At 41.9% G+C, this 18069-nt stretch overlaps 1 protein-coding gene across 5 annotated transcripts in view; it reads right to left on the reverse strand.

Moving 5' to 3' along the window:
• The window catches only part of GTF2I (general transcription factor IIi), a 156917-nt gene that overhangs the window by 106229 nt on the left and 32619 nt on the right, over positions 1-18069 (reverse strand). For all 5 annotated transcript variants that reach the window (XM_073615028.1, XM_073615027.1, XM_073615029.1 and 2 more), the window contains exons 3-5: positions 16582-16720; positions 6176-6295; positions 1152-1335 (exon numbers count right to left, since the gene is read on the reverse strand). In XM_073615028.1, the coding sequence (XP_073471129.1) occupies positions 1152-1335; positions 6176-6295; positions 16582-16720 (443 nt within the window). The remainder of the gene's footprint in view (positions 1-1151; positions 1336-6175; positions 6296-16581; positions 16721-18069) is intronic.

Genomic DNA, 18069 nt, shown 5'->3' on the forward strand with positions numbered 1-18069 from the left:
CAACCTTTTGTACCACCTGCCCCACCCTATTAGATTGTAAGCTCTTTTGAGCAGGGCCCTCTTAATCCTCTTGTATTTTATTGTATTATAACTGTATTGTCTCCCTTTTATATTGTAAAGCACTGCGTAAACTGTTGGCGCTATATAAATCCTGTATAATAATAATCCCAGCTACTGTCTGGAGAAAAAGTCTGCCCAGAAGTGGGCTCAATGGAAGAATTGTGGCCAAAAAGCCATACCTCCGATGTGGAAGCAAGGCTACATGATTCAACTATGCCCAAAAACATACTGGGGTGCAGAAAGGAACTGAGAAATCTGGACTTAGAAATCAAAATTTTAAATATTTGGCTGTAGCAGGAGGCAGTTTGTTCACTGAAGGGCTGAAGAATGGTACAATTATGAGTGTCTGTAGGCAACTGTGAAGCATGGTGGAGGTTCCGTGCAAGTTTGGGGCTGAAAATGAAATTGGAGATGTGTTTAGGATCAATGGTATTCTCAATGCTGAGAAATACAGGCAGATACTTATCCATCATGCCATACCATCAAGGAGGGGTGTGATTGGCCTCAAATGTATTCTGCATCAAGACAACGACCCCACACATACAGCCTATATCATTAAGAACACTCTTAAGTGTAAAGAAGAAGAAGGAGTCCTGGAAATGATGGTTTGGCCCCACAGAGCTCTGATCTCAATATCATCAAGTTTGTTTGGAATTACATGAAGAGACAGAAAGATTTGAGGAAGCCTACATCTACACAAGATCTGTGATTAGTTCTTCAAGATGTTTCTAACAACCAACCTGCCGAGTTGATTAAAAAAGACAAAGGGTGGTCACATCAAATATTGATTTAATTTGGTTCTCTCTTCTCTTTACCTTCTATTTTGTTAATTTATAAAATAAATTATTAACACTTATATTTCTGAAAGCATTCCTAATTTACAGAACCTGCCTAAAACTTTTGCAAAGTACTGTACATCTCTATCTCATATAAACGCACACGCACACACACACAACTATGCAAATGCTTTAGAGTGTATAGGTGTACATTTTTTAAACAAAGTGTGTCCCTTTAGATTCAAACAAACAGCAATAAACCAAATTTACATACCATTAAAAATGCATATGGAAATTCAAATGTATATGCCTCACCTTCTAATATTAAAATATATGTTGGATTTGTTATCCAAGATCTGATGTATTGTCTGAATATCATACATGGATGGCTCATTGACTGATATTTCTTCTGGGAGTCCACAGACTGTAACAGCAGTGGGGTCTCTAGTTAACAATTCATACGGGATAGGCACTGGACCGGATGTTCCTAAAGCTTTACCTAATTGGAAAAATATATATTTAAACTACATTTTAAAAACAACCATGTAAAAAAAAAAAAAAAAAAAAAAAAAAAAAGAAGAATTAGATATGAGAGGTAATCTACTAAACACACAAAGGATACATTTATTAAATATTTTATAGTAGATCTATAGTCACAGTACACAATTTCATTTTATAAGTTCAATATTTTAATAGCAATACATATTATATTTCTATTTGACAATCCAACATAAGCTTACTTGAAAATATTTCTACATTGGAAGTTCTGTCTGTCTGCTGGTCATCTCTTTCCACAACTACTTGGATTCCCTGCATGCTTTGCAGCTTCTCCTCTACTCATTCCTTTGGAATACTTTAAAATTTTAAGAACTACACAACCCATGGTACGTTGCTGCCTGCAAGCAGTAATGTGGTATGTGTGTTATACCCAATGTTTCTTAGCTCCAGTCCTCAAGTACCCCCAAACAAGTCATGTTTTCAGGATTTCCCTCAGATGAAACGGCTGTGGCAATTAATGCAGTAAAACTGATCAAATCACCTGTGCAAAATAATGGAATGCTGAAAACATGACCTGTTGGGGGTACTTGAGGACTGGAGTTGAGAAACATTGGTTATATGGACTCTCCCCCCTAAAACTGCTCCTCTCATCACCTCTGTAGTTCAGACAGAAGGTTATATGACATGCGTAACACAAGCAGTGCATATTCACAGGGTATAGTGAATAACTTTCTATATTCAAGCAAGGACATGTGTTGGATTATTAGGAAAGTAAGTTTACAAACTTCAAGCTCATTCAGATTAATAGTAGTAAGCTAGAAATAATAATAGAAATAACACAATGTGGAAATGAATATGATTTTAAATCTTGATCATAGATACATGTTAAGACCTCAGGCCCCACTCCCTAGCCCCCAAACCTCTCCTAAGCTAAACCATCATCCCCCCCAAGTTGCTTTCTTACCTCATCTGGCGGCAGTGGCCTCCCTTGTTGTCTACATCCCGGCTGGTAAAAGTCTAGTGCAGGGCTGCCCGACTCCGCACTAACATCTTACATTTTTTTCATGCCAGAATGTCATTGGAGAAGGCAATTAAGTACCACAGGGGATGATGGCTTAGCTTAGGTTACTTTAGAGAGGGGGGGGTTTATAGAACTCATGAACTTGTCCTTTAAGTGCATATTTAACACAAGTCCAGAAGCATATTATAGTGCAATTGTAGTAGCACATTGGCGTTGAAAGTGTAAAAATATGATTTGGGATATCTTGGCAGAGTACTGGGCTAGCATGCTGCAGTAAATAAACTTGCCCAGCATGCAAGTAACATTTATTAAATATTTTTAAGTCGATCTATAGTCACAGCATACATTTTCATTTTAGAAGTTCTAATATCAATACAAAATTATATAGTTTCAAAATATGATTTGGGATATCAAGGCAGAATACTGCTCAAAGCTAAGAGCTGTGCTAAATGGTGTGTAGTGAACAGAAAGTATATGATGGTAAAAATTCTAATGAAAGAAAGTTAAAAATATCACCTTAATATAATAAAAACAAAATCTATCCCAACGTGAAGGAATGTGAAAAACAATAACGATAAAATGTCCAGAACTGAGTGCAAATCACATAAATTACATTTAGTCCATAAATCACACAAATGTGCATGAGTGAATAGACGAAAACTTAAAAATAATATATGATCCTCCACCACCAGTTGTGCACCGGACACCAAACGAATTGTATGCTTGCCAGAAGGCAAGCTAATTGAGCTTGCAGCTAAATACCCAGCCAGGGCCTTTATCCAGGGGATTCTGGGGCGACAACTCCAAGATGTTCAGTATGGTAGAGGAGAGATAAGCAGCCGATGGCCGGATTGGCTCGATCGTGCAAGGTTCACGGATAAAACTCAGAGGTTACCCAGAAATGAAAAAGAGGGGGCTGGGTGACATCTGAGTTTTATCCGTGAACCTTGCATGGACTGAGAAGCATCCTTTTTTTACTCCCTGAAATGCCACCACCAGGCTTGGAAAATCCCAGCAGGGAAGCTGCTGGAAGCTATTATTATATTGACCCCACTGAACTACATCTCCTAAGACCCTTTTGTCTACACCAGGCATGTCCAAAGTCGGGCCAATCGTGGCCGGGGGCCACAAAAGATATATATGCTGGCTGCCTTGGAGGGGACGGGGAGGGAGCGGGACGAGTGCCGTACATACAGGAAAATTTCCAGTTTACATGGCAGCCTCTGCAAAAGGAAGTCCTGTACCGACTTTCTATTAAAGAGGCCGACGAGAAAACAGGAGTTTCTCCTGTATGTCTGTTGGCGCTTGTTCCGCCCACTCCAAGGCTGCAGATGTGCATGAATCAGACTGCACTGATGGCAATGGCGAGTCTGTATTCATGGCAACGGGGTCTGCTGCATTCATGGCAACGGGGTTATAAGCCGATAAATACGGTATATCCAAATAACATGCCCAAGCTCATCTCTTCACCACACAGCCACAAAGGCAAGAGAATTCTTGTTGGGCAGTGTATTAGTGCTTGAATGAACACACTTAGACCAAATTTTAATGGTTTAAAGAATGTCAGGCAAAATGGACGGCCCTCACATGTTCACTTCATCAAATCTGGCCCTCTTTGAAAAAAGTTTGGACACCCCTGGTCTACACAGAGTGTCTGGGCAGGCTCTTTGAAATGAAGGCAATTGCACCATTTTTCTGGAAAATAAAATAAATGTATGCATGTTGAGTACGGCAGACAGGGTAGGGCAGGGGTAGGCAACCTTTTCAGCACAGTGTGCCGAAAAATATTTTTAAAGTAATTGAGAGTGCCGATTTTAAATCAACAAAATGTCAACTTCATACTCTCAATCACGAAAATTATTTTTTATAAAGTAAATGCTGTAAACTACTTGAAAAGTAGTGAGAAATTAACATCCTGCACTCACGGCTCAGATCAGCCCCAATTCCTGCAACTCCACACCTCAGATCACTGTCCCCCCTGCTAATCTGTCCCACTACTATAACCCCCTGCTCATCTGCCCCACCACTGTAACCCCCTGCTCATCTGCCCCACAACTGTACCATCATGCTCTTCTGTCCCACCACTGTAACCCCCTGTTCATCTGCCCCACCAATGTTCCCCCTTTCTCATCTGCCCCACCACTGTACCTCCCTGCACATCTGCTTCACCGCCGTACCCCCATGCTCTTCTGTCTCACCACTGAACCATTTTCTCAACTGTCCTAACACTGAACTTATCTGCTCATCTGTCCAACCTCTGTTCCCCCTGCTCATCTGTCCCACCAATGTACCTCCTTTCTCCTCTGCCCCACCACTGTACCTCCCTGTACATCTGCCCAACCACTGTAACCCCCTTCTCATCTGCCCCAACACTGAACTCCCCCTGTTCACCTTTCCACCACTGTAACCCCCTTCTCATCTGGCCCAACATTGAACCCCCCCTGCTCATCTGTCCCACTGCTGAACCCCCCTTCTCATCTGCCCCAACACTGAACCCCCCATTCTCATCTCTTTCACCACTGTACCTCCCTGTACATCTGCCGCACCGCTGTGTCCTCCTGCTCTTCTGTCCCACCTCTGAACCCCCTCTGCTCATTTTCCCCACCGCTGTACCCTCCTGCTTATCTGCTCCACCACTGTACCCTCTTCTCATCTACTGTATGATATGTGTGATATGCAGAGTGGTGAAAAGAAGCAGAGATGAGACACATCCATCTGTCCTGGCACACTCATCCTGCTGTTCCACCTCTCATATCCAGCCCACGTGCTTGTATGTGATCTAATAATACAAGCATCTGGAATGGATGCGCAATGATGAGCTCAGGTCAGGGGTATTTTCTGAAAGCAGTGGGCCTGTGCGCAGGATCATAGGTTGGGCCCCCGCAGCTGAGAAAAAGTGCGGCGCAAAGTTGGGTGTGATTTTCATTGCACTGAATACTGGCTGTGGCTTAAAGGGACACAGAGTGCAGGGGTTCAGTAGTAAGTAACACAAAGGTTCAGGAATAATTTCAACAAAGTTCCCAGAAGCTCAACATTAATTCCCCAAACTGTCACCTGATTGTGGTTTTCTCAATCACAGTGAAGTCCCTTCTTTCTCAGATTGGTAGCGGCAACCAAGCAAGTCATCTTCCTCCAGTTGGTGGACGGGGCTAGCAGGACTGTGATTGGCTTTAGCAGTGGCCAATGACAGTCCTCCTCCTCCTGGAAACAGGGACCCCCCAGCAGAACTGCAACCAATCTCTTCCCCATCACAAAAGCTGACGGTCGCAGCTACAGCAAAGTTAGAGAACTAAACAATGTTTCCTATCTTTTACAATGTGTGGGGGCACAGTGCCACAGTGCAGGTGCGGCGTGGGGAATTCCGAAAATGCATTAGTGTCTCACTGACACTTCTTTGCGCTGCTCTGCTGATGGGGAGAAAGTCGAGTGCTGGCAAAAGAGGCTTTGAGTGCTGCTTGCACCAGTGCCGGGGGTTGCCTACCCCTGGGGTAGGGGATAGGTGGCATTCTGTAGTCCAGCAGATAGGCCACTTGGGATATCAGAGCAGCAAAGGCACTATGGTGTCATCTCAAACAGGACCCTAGGGGCACACCGGATTGAAGCATTTTTAAACAGATAAAACATAAGAAATGCATACTGTCTTGAATATGTTTTTTTTATTCTGCTATGAAATAAACTAACACTACATGTGACCTACAATTGCAAAAGCACCAATGTTTCTTTTAGAATGAATGGAGCACTGACATTTGAAAAAAACTTGCGTAGAGCTCATTTAATTTTGAATATTCAGAGACATTGCTAAAATGGCAATATACATTACCGTAGCATACACAGAACAAATCCTCCACTGCTTTCCAGAGATATTCAACATTCGAATGCTCAGATTTTAATTTAGATCTCTTGGTTACAGAGTCTGAAACACAATTTTTATCCAAATTGCCTGTAATTAAAACAAAGAAAGGTTATTAGACATTATTGTTACAGAAACGCTTTCTTTTTTAAGATGGTGACACCACAGTAACAGAAATAATTGTGAATACTTTACAATTTTCAGCTGTGCAACCAAACTAAAAAAGGGGTGGGGGCGTTTCAAAATACATATCTAAAAATTAACAATACTGTAGACAAAAAAAGGCTCTCAAATTCTGCATTCTGATCTACTACTAAAAAGGAGGAGGTAATCAGAAACCATTTTTTTTCCAACACAGCATGCCACAATGCAGAGTAGTGCATTACCATGTGCTGCAATACAGGCATGTTATTTTATTAAATTAGGGCACCATTAAAAATGAATGGTACTGCCATCCAACATGCATTGCTGCATCTCAATGGTGATTAAACCTCAAGTATTTAGCTCATTTTCTGTGAAATCCCTAAATAAGCTCTGATGCAACCAAAACGCCTTTAGGCCTCATTTACACTTGCAAATTGGGGTGGTAAAAACATGCAGTTGAACTATGTTTTTAAACCCCTCTCCAACCGTACCCCCTTAAAAGGAGAAGTTTACCTTTTGCAACATGTTACATACTCCACCCGTATTTTAGTGGAAACATGTAACATGTTCCAACTCCTGCTGCCTCCCCCCCCCCCCCCCCCCCATTGTGACAGCGGGCATGGGTTCTTCTCTCCCCACACCTGCTGTGACAATTCAAAAACAGCATGGCTGTGCGGGGCTCCGCCCACGCAGCCCTGTCATTCATTCAGTGTTTCCTCTGAATGAATGAACTACAAGTACCATCACCCATCACGGCAGAGGGCTTGTAGTTCTGCATGAACTGCAAGGGTGCTGGTAAACGCCCTTGTAGTTCATCCACAAGTCATGCAGCTTTCAAACTGACAGCCTGTATGGATATACAGGCTTAAAGCTGCAGGGCGTGCCTGCAGAAGCCTGACATTGCAAGCCTGATCCACTGGTCACAAGTGCAACGCTTTCCAGGTTCTTTCAGGAAAAAATAAGATACAAATTTTTTTTTTTTTTTCTTTTTTTTTTTGTTTAAAGGTGAGCTTACCTTTAAGCTGCAAGGACAGTGGACAGGGATATAGACAAGCCACAAATTATCCCTGTCAGGTTCGGAGGGCAGCGACCCATTCAACTGGTGCGGGTTTTTAGGGGTAAAATCAAAACACTTTCTCGTCGTCTGTCATGTGCCCTTGAATTGCTTTTTAGAGAGCAAAACCAGAGAGCTTTTTAGAGAGCCATTGGAAGTCATATCATCATTGGAATGGATAGTTAAAAATAAATAAAAAAAGACAAAAATGCATTTTCCTGTAATTTTTCCCCAATGCAACATTTACGTATTTGCTGACTCCCATATATTTACCCTAAAACATATTCAACAAAGTCTTTATTGCAAAAATATATCAAATTAGTAAGACTTTTATGTAACATAGCGGAATGGTGAAGCTCAACTTGAATGTATGCGTTTTACTTTAGGGGAGGTTTTATCCCTTTCAGCATGATTTTAAGATATACCCAGAAAAAAGGTCTGCAAAAATTGTTAGCAAAACAGGGTAAGATTATGTCGGATTGACGAGGGCTCAATTTAGCAGCAATTTTTTCACAAGTGTGCAATTGATAAAAATATACTGAAGGCAAATATACGGTACTTAGAATTGCACTTTAACCTCCCTGGCGGTATGATTATTTCAGATTTTAGGTGCTGAAAGCGGTACCATTTTGGATGGAAATTTGCATGGAAATTTGGATGCATGGAAATTTGGCGTTTTATATTGTAGGCCTGTCATTATTATGAATAACTCACTGAAATCTGTCCAAACAAGAGTCTAGTAGACATCCTGGGTATGATAAAGTTTGAAACACAAAATCATAAATTATAATATAATAAATAACTATAAAAATAATAACAAATAATAATAATAGTAATATTACTTTTTATTCAATACATTTTAGTAAATAATATAATCAAAAACACTGACATTTTGTTGGCCAAACAAGAGTGCAATATTACTAGTCATATTGCTTCAGTAAAGTCCCGGGTATGGAAAATTTTAAAACATGGTACAGCACAACGTCCGACGTCACAGTCAGGACAGTAGAACCGGGTTTCTTTTCTGATTTTCCTTCCAGTGTCATCACGCTTAGAGCAGCAAACCACACACATCCTTGTGAGTGCTGACTTCTTATCAGTTAGTGGAATGTGGTCCATAAAGTGACGACCAGTGAGGCGTTCCAGGTTCACAAAGCCAGCAGCACAACGTCCAGATCTATTTACAGTTGTTGGTGTTTGGTGCTTGAGAAATATAAGTTCGGCAACTTTCCAAACAAAGTCTGTATGAAGCACAGGCCTGTCACTCACTTTTTTTAGAAGAATGAACGCATTTCATAGGCACTGTTCAAGAAGATTTTTTTGTAATTTTTTTTGTTGCTTTCTCATAGCAGGATAAAAAGTCATGGCCTGGTCAGCTCTGTCAACACCTCCCATGGTGTTGTTGTAGGTCCATCACGACTTGTGGTTTCATTTAGTCTTTTCCACCTTTTGTGTGTTCCATGACAGTAGAGGTGTTGTAAATAGTACTCATTAGGCACACATCTTTTTTGTCGCGCCATCTCAGGGCCATAAATTTGCCTTTCTGCCAGGCAACTATTTCTCCTGCCTTGAGCTTTTTATTTCCAAAGGTTGGCGGCATGTCACGCCGGTTAGCTCTAACGGTCCCATATGCATCCGTCTCGTGCTGTAGAAGGAACTCAGTTCTGGAGAAGTGTAAAAATGATCTGTGGTTACACAGTAGCGCTAATGCAGCAATGGTTCAATCAAAGTATGAACGGAAGCGGTTGCCATTCCATAATTACTGAATCTTTAATTTGGTTCCTTTCCCAGTGTAAAGGACCGAATTCCATATGTAACCAGTGCTGGATTCACAGAGCATGAATGATTTTATGCCAAATCGTGCTCTCTTAGACGCGATATACTGTATCCAGCTGAGTCTTCCTTTGTAGACCATTAGACTTTCATCGATACTGACGTCTCTATCTGGTACATAGGGCTGCTGGAAATTTTTCTGAATAATTTGATATACCTACCAAATCTTTTTCAGTTTTGGAGCTGGTTGAGAAGTCTCATCAAATTCTTCATTATTTTGAAAGTGCAGATATTTCATTATCAGAGAAAATTTGAACTCCGACATGACGATGCCAAAAAAAAAGGAGTGGCTAGTAATTTGTTGGTTGTCCAGTACCACTTCTGCAGGGGTTTCCCCACCACTGCCTGAAGAATAATTAGGCCCAGAAACTTCCAGATGTCCTCTTTGGTCACTGGTTCCCACTTTCTGCTTCTTGAAAACCTCTGAGGTATAGCAGCTTGTTGCTCCCCTTCCCGAGTTGTCTCCATAACAATTTTTTCTATAACCTCTTCGGTCAAAAAGAGTTGGAGGTATCCCAAGGGGTTGTCATCTTCAACCTCCACTTTGATACCGGGTGCTCCGGTAAAAACGGGAAACTTGCGGGCGCTGTGTGCTCCGTACCGCAGTTAATTGAGCACCAAGTCCGCACATCACTGGGCACAGTCGCAGGATCATCGCTAAAATAGCTTTCCGTGCCTGATGACGAACTTCCCCATGAATTGCTATCACTCACTTCTGCAAGCGATTCTGTATCGCTGTGGCTGTTTTCCAGAAGGTCATATGCCGTTTTTGAAGTAGAGGCGCTCTTTTTTGATGCCATGGTCATTCTGCAGTTTCCAGACAGAGAGTACAGTAAAACTCCAGGCAGGGGCACTGGATAAAGCACTGGGGGGCAAACTAAGGTCAATTTTATTTTATTTAGTAATGTAATCCAATAGGATTACAATGTATCAGTGTGTCTGTGTTTTATACATTTTGAATTTGCAGCTGGTTCCACCCCCCTGCGTCGCGACGCTCGCAGAGAACGGAAGCCAGGGCACACACAGCACACAGTGCATCGAGCAGAAGATCCGGCCGCCGTACACAGCGGGAGTACATCGCGGGATCCCGGGGACAAGGTAAGTAACCAATGTGATCCCGAGTGTGGCTCGGGGTTACCGCTAATGGTACTGAAATCTCACCCCGAGCCACACTCGGGAATACCGCCAGGGGGGTTAAGTGCATTTGCTCTAGAGCTGAGGGGAAGCTCTGTTGGTTTCTATAATCCAATCATGTGCAAGCAAAAATGTTGTGTTTTATTTGCCTTGCATGCAATTTAGTTTTCTTTGCAAAGAGGACCTGTCATGCCATATTCCGATTACAAGGGATGTTTACATTCCTTGTAATAGGAATAAAAGTGATCAAAATTTTTTTTTTTTTTGGAAAAAAGTGTCAAACTAAAATAAAGTAAAATGAACAATAAAAAGAAAAAAAAATTTTTAAAGCGCCCCTGTCCGTGTGCTCGCATGCAGAAGCGAATGCACATGTAAGTCCCCCCACATATGAAAACGGTGTTCAAACCACACATGTGAGGTATCGGTGCGATTGGTAGAGCGAGAGCAATAACTTTGGCCCTAGACCTCCTCTGTAACTCAAAACATGTAACCAGTAAAAAAATTTAAAACGTCGCCTATGGGGATTTTTAAGTAGCGAAGTTTGGCGCCATTCCACGAGCGCGTGCAATTTTGAAGGGTGACATGTTAGGTATTTACTCGGCGTAACTTCATCTTTCACATTATGCAAAAACATTGGGCCAACTTTACTGTTTTTTTTTTTTTAAGCACAAAACTGTTTTTTTTTCCCCCCAAAAAAAGCGTTAAAAAAATTGCTGCGCAAATACCATGCGATAAAAAGTTGCAACAACCGCCATTGTATTCTCTAGGGTCTTTGCTAAAAAAGACATATATAATGTTTTGGGGTTCTATGTAATTTTCTAGCAAATAAATGATGATTTTTACATGTAGGAGAGAAATGTTAGAATTGGCCTGGGTGCTCCAGAATGCCTGATGGTGCTCCCTGCATGTTGGGCCTCTGTATGTGGCCACGCTGTGTAAAAGTCTCACACATGTGGTATCGCCATACTGAGGAGTAATAGCACAATGTGTTTTGGGGTGTAATTTGTGGTATGCATATGCGGTGTGTGAGAAATAACCTGCTAATATGACAATTTTGTGGAAAAAAAAAAAATCTTGATTTTGCAAAGAATTGTGGGAAAAAATGACAACTTCAAAAAACTCACCATGCCTCTTACTAAATACCTTGGAATGTCTTCTTTCCAAAAAGGGGTCATTTGGGGGGTATTTGTACTTTTCTGGCATGTTAGGGTCTCAAGAATATAGATAGGCCGTCAGTGTGATCAATTTTCAGATATTGGCACCATAGCTTTTGGTCTCTATAACTTTCACAAAGACCAAATAATATACACCGATTTGTACTTATTCTTACCAAAGATATGTAGCAGTATAAATTGTGGCCAAAATTTACGAAGAAAAATTACTAATTTGCTAAATTTTATAACAGAAACAAAGAAAATTTCATTTTTTTTACTAAATTTTTAGTGTTTTTTCTTTTATAGCGCAAAAAATAAAAAAACCAACGGTGATTAAATACCACCAAAAGAAAGCTCTATTTGTGTGAAAAAAAGGACAAAAATTTCATATGGGTACAGTGTTGCATGACTGAGTAATTGTCATTCAAAATGTGAGAGCACCAAAAGCTGAAAATTGGACTGGTTAGGAAGGGGGTTTAAGTGCCCAGTTGTCAAGTGGTTAAATCAATTTTGGAGGGAAGTCCAGTTTTTGGTAATGACACTGCTGTGTCATATTTTCTCCACTTGATGACTGTCTTCACTGTGTTCCATGGTATATCTAATGCCTTGGAAATTCTTTTGTAACCCTTCTCCTGATACCTTTTAACAATGAGATTCCTCTGATGCTTTGGAAGCTCTCTGTGGACCATGGCTTTTGCTGTAGGATGTGACTAAGAAAATGTCAGGAACGACTTACTGGAAGAGCTGAACTTTATTTGGGGTTAATCAGAGGCACTTTAGTTGATGGGAAGTGTGTACTGACTCTTATTTAACACGAGTTTGAATGCGATTACTTAATTCTGAACACAGCTACGTCCCCAGTTATAAGAGGGTGTGCGCACATATGCAACAACCTAAAAGATTTCGGTTTGTTTTTCAATTGAGTTGTACAGTTTATAGGTCACGTTAAAAAGGTGGAAAAGTTCTGAAATGATTCATCTTTGTCTCTTTTTTTTACATCATAGAAACCTGACATATTAACAGGGGTGTGTAGACTTGGAGCAAAATTTATGGGCTCAATATTGTAAAACAATTAAATGGTAGCAGCTTCAAAACTGAATAGGGACATGAGGTCTATCTTAAGATCTCAATCCGCTGGGCATCCTTCTTTTCAGTTAGGCTCAGTCTGTTCAGTGATGACCTCTCTGCAAAAGGTAGATTGCGGGGCCCATAATCGTCAGCAAACACACAGCTTCATGTGCTGGGTTGTTTCCAGCCTCAAAGATTTCTGTAATTGCAAGAGAAAGTCATTTGTTTTCTTTTTTGTGACCATCCTTCGGGCTGGCCACAGCTTCTGAGGTTCACAAAGCTCCTAGCTCCAGTGCTGGACTTGCTAAAGATGCAGGGGGTGTCAATCTCAGTATACCTCAATAACCTTTGCTCAGAAAACAGTTGGTCCAGATTTTCCTTAGATACATTTTGCAGTGGGAAGCTGTATCTCGGTCGAAGCACATTCCTTATGTACGGTCCTACTCCAGGTCTTGGTAGAGGATCATTCTCTCTGTCTGGAACTTGAAGATCCAGGCATTGGATTGCCGAAGGGCTCTGTTCCCAGGGGGTTGCACAGCTAAAAATTGGTGGTTGATGGTTCGGAATCTAGTAAGGTTGAATTCTTCCTTTATGGTATTGGAAGATAATAACCACTGATGCCAGTTTCTCCGTTTGGTTTGAGGGTGGCTACAGTTCAGTAGACTCTCACAGGAGAGTATACTGCCCATAAATATCTTGGGAGCTTTTGGCCAGTATACCTTGCTCTGGATTATGGTACAAACCAGTTGTAGGTTCTATCCGGAAAAGCCTTTGCAGGGGCATATATATCAATCAACCACCAGGGCGGCACCAGGAGTCATGTGGCTCAGGAAGGTGAACCACATTCTGTCTGGGACAGCACATGTGCTGACTCTATTGTCAGTGCATATTCCAGGGATAGAATAGTGGCAGGGGGGGAACGCTGCAGGTGAATCTACTAGATTCCAAGTTATACAACAAGTTGGGGCAGGTTGTGTCTGGAACAAGGGTCCCACTGGCAATAGGGGTAGTTGCCCTGGTAACGCCTTAGGGACCAGTTCTCCCTTATTTGATGCTTTCCCTCTGTTTCGACTTATGCCACATCTTGTGCGAAGAATCCAGAAGGGGGCAACACTGATAATAATGTTAGCGGAATTAGCCCAGGAGGGCTTGGTACACTGACATGAGTCTTGCGGGGGTTGCTCCTGGGACACTCCCAGCTCAGCGGGACCTAATGGTTTTGATTCCTGTATCTCAGCACGGTTGAGCCCCTGGAAAACAGCTTCAGGGAACGTTAATTACAGGACTTGGAAATATTTTTTGCCTGGGGTGAAGCCAGAAAGTGGCACCCGCAGAAATATGCGAGTGGGAGAGTTTCTCTTTCTTTCTCCAATTGGTAGGAGAAAGGAAATTGTCCTTAAGTACCATTAACGGTCAGGTTTCGTCCCTATACATTTTTTTTCCAGGGACTGTTTCTCACTCCTTGATTCATACATCATACAGCGTGTAACGTAGACAGTCTCGCCTGTCAGGCCATTCTTGTGTCCTTGGGACTTGAATTTGATTGACTGTCCTTGCAGAGACCACTTTTTGAACCAATGGAGAGATTCTGTTAGTCCTTTATCTCAGAAGGTGGCTTCTTTGATTGCCATCACTTCACTAAGTGGAGTGTTATGCCGAGTACACACGAGCGGAATGTCCGACAGAAAAAGTCAGACGGAAGCTTTTCATTGTCTATTCCGATCGTGTGTATGCCTCATCTGACTTTTTTTTTTCCCCGAAAATTCTGATGGACCTAGAAATGGAACATGTTCTAAATATTTCTGATGGAACCAATTCCTATCGGGAAACCCGCTCGTCTATATACTGTTCCGACGGACCAAAAACGCTCTGAAGCAAGTACGAGACAGAAGCTATTGGCTACTGGCTATTGCACTTCCTTTTTCTAGTCCCGTCGTACGTGTTGTACATCACATCACTGCGTTCTGGACGGTCGGACTTTGGTGTGACCGTGTGTAGGAAAGACCGCTTGAGCGGAATTCCGTTGGAGTTCTGTCGGAGAAACCTTCGGAGTTTATTCCGACGGCAAAACCGGTCGTGTGTACAGGGTATTAGAGTTGGCAGCTCTTTCATGCAAGGAGCCGTTTTTGGTCTTGCATCATATTAAGGTGATGTTGCGTCCTCATCCATTTTTTGCCTAGTATGGTGTCTGGTTTTCACTTGAATCAAGACAATGTCTTGCTTTCTATTCTAAACCTCAGTTGGCAGGAGTTGGATCACTGCATACTCTGGGAGGTAGTTCTGGTGGCCAGAATTACTTGATTTGTTGGTACAGGCCAGGAATCTTGGTTTGTGCTGCCAGTAGAGCCCAGGATGGGCAGGAGGCATCCAAGTTAACTATTTTCATTGGATTTGCCAGTTAATTATTCGAGTCTATGGCTTGAAAGGGCAAGGTCCCCCACCCATTTTTTTGGTAAAAGCGCTCACTACCAGGTGTGTGGGGGCATCTTGGGTAATCCGCTATCAGGTGTCAGTGATTCAGGATTTAAGGCCATTACATGGTCTTTTGTTGAATTTTACCAGATAGATATCAAAGCCACAGAGGATACTGCTTTGGCCACAGTATGTTTTGGGCGGCAAAAGGAGTCCTTCTCAGGTGGCAGTTTCTGGGATTGTGTCCCCCCCCTCAAGTGCATTGTTTTAGGACATCCCATATAGTCATTATTATGGTTCCTCTGTGTCCGTGATGTACGATAAAGAAATTAGGATTTTTCTGTCATACTTACCTGTAAAATCCTTTTCTTGGAGTACATCACGGGACAGAGAGCAACCAGGTGGACTTCCTGTTTGACTATCTGACAGTGTCCATCCACCAGTAGGTGGAGTATAACCCCTATAGTCATTATTATGGTTGCTCTGTGTCCCGTGATGTACTCCAAGAAAAGGATTTTACAGGTAAGTAGGACGGAAAAATTAAATTTTTTTTGCCTTGACCTACACTTTAAATGCCTTGACCTACCTCTGAATACGCTCACCTTTCCTGCCCTGTCTGACAGCAATAAATGCTGGGTAAATCAGGGTATTGGGATTATGTTGGCAATCGCTCTGGGAAACTGTCACATGAGGGCTGCGTCATGTGTAATCTCTTCCTGGGATCTAGCTGGATACACAGTGCTTCTCCTAGTGGCAAACAGAATAGTGGGGAATCGAAGGGAAGGATTTTAATAAGAACCTGTTGCATTGCTTTGCCCGGCTTGGGCACTTTAAAATGCCTATTTAAAGTTCCAAGTCTACTTTGAAGTGTCACCTGTTTATCAGTAAAAAAAATGGAAAGTTTGGGAACAGTGACTCTGCTGAAGAAATCCGTCCACCAAAAATCAGTGACCAGATAAGCAGATCATAAATCATGAGTGACAGAGAAGTCAATGATAACTTAGCTGCATAGGCAGTGTCCATTGTGCAACCCTAACCTGGTTGTCCCACCAAGCTCAGCATTATGTAAAAGTGAATTAAGCCTGTTACACACTGATTTTCTTTTCCGTTCGAAAAAAAAAAACTGCCAGCTCTGGTCGGAGCCGCTGTATTAATGATCCGATGTTATTACAGCGATCTCCCCCACTGAACTGTTGTGTTCTGACAGGGGGACGGCCCCCACTCCCCCCCACCAGAACACTCCATTGGCTGAGAGCGCTGATCGGGAGGCGGTCGGCTGCTGGTTTTTCAGCATGCTCATCTGACAGAAGCTGGCTTCTGTCAGACTAGCTGCCATATATACGGGATGAATGTTGGGCGGTATTTAGTGAACCGGCCAATGTCGCCCGCCAATCGGCCTATGTGTAAGGGGCTTTAGGCCATTGCTGGAAAAATATGACGTTAATACAGGGTATAACTCTAGAAATATAGTATAATATACTTATAATATTGTACCAAGTACAGATTCTACAGGACACATACCAGAACAAAAACCAATCAAGAATAATTGGTTACCACTGTTGAGTGAATATACTTACAGTACTGTATGAAATCTGTCTGGAAATCATTTCTAACCTCCAAGAAGCTTTTTCCTTTTTTGCTACCAGCTATGAGGGCTTCTGAATCATATACTGCAATGCATGCTACTTCTGCTTTCACTCTGGCAAACTCTGCAAACTACAAAGAAGAAAAAAAAAAAAGCAAAAACACTTTAATATCAACTGTATGTGAAACACCATACAAACTTAAAAATCTTGACAAACTGACATAACTTTGTCAAATACTCCCCCTTGCTGTGAGAGTGACAGCCTAAGACACAGGCATGATTTTTTAATTCCCTCCCCCACTCCTTTCTTCAGCAGCTCTGCAAGGATTGGCTGTTCCACACCTCAGCATGATTTGGCATGCTGAAGTCATGTGGTTACTTTCCTGTCTTTTCACTGGATGTTAGAGATCATAGCAGAAGTTCAGTTAGAAATACACAGGAGAAAATGCATATTGACAAGGGGAGTGTAGAGGTGGGCGGGGAGTCTACTGACATCACGACTCCACCCACCGAGCTCCAGACAACAGACCCACCCACAGAATCTGCAGTTTTTCAGCTCTCATAACAGACAGAGGGGAGACATTTGACAGGTAAGGATACATGCAGGAGGCATGTATATCCTTATAGATAACCCCTATGGCAGTAGTTTAGAAAGGATGACATTGGGTTTACATCCACTTTAATGCAATAACCATGCCAAGCTGCCCCTAATTGCTACATTCAGTCCTGTTTCCTGCCTTAGGCAGCCTCAATATTAAGAAGTCAGCGCGGAAGAACCTTCATCATTCACAATCAGAAATAAACAAATTAAATACCCTAAAGTGTGCTGATGAGACTGGGCCTCATGTATAAAAAGTGTTTCAAAAGGTGAAATGTTCTGGTTTTACTTTGAAACCAGAACTGTAAAAATGCCAACTTAAAGCTGGCTGGATACTATAGGGATAAAAAGAACCCTTCACTGTAGATTTCATGACCGAAAAGGCATAAAACAAATAACCAAATAAAAAAAAGGTACAGTGCATACAAAATGACAGAAAAGCATATATGCTTATTTCAGCTCAGTATTTGTTGTTACTTTTTCTCTAGCTGTCTAAAGATATGCAATGAAGATATTCACTTAGACATGTGCACATGGAAGTGTTAGGAAGTGTTTTCAGCAGCTGCATCCTGTTCATAGGTTTCTCTGTATGTTTTGGAATTCCCCAGAGCCTTCAATGGGCTTGACATGTTATACAAGATTGGGGAGCAGGATGAAACTGTTGGAAATGCTCCAGGACCAGGGCTCTTTTCTATAGAAAAGCATGACTATTATACCTTTGGCTCAGACTGCATTTAAAAGAAAAAAAAAAATCAGTACTAGCTAGAGATTTGCAAGCAAGAGTGCTCATTATTTTACTTACCAATGGCATTCTTGCAGCACTAGTATTCAAACTCCACTGAAGGGTCCCTCAGTCCCTATTTTACCCATTTACAGTGCCTT

This window comes from Aquarana catesbeiana, linkage group LG02 (assembly GCF_042186555.1).
Source record: "Aquarana catesbeiana isolate 2022-GZ linkage group LG02, ASM4218655v1, whole genome shotgun sequence".
NCBI lineage: Eukaryota > Metazoa > Chordata > Amphibia > Anura > Ranidae > Aquarana > Aquarana catesbeiana.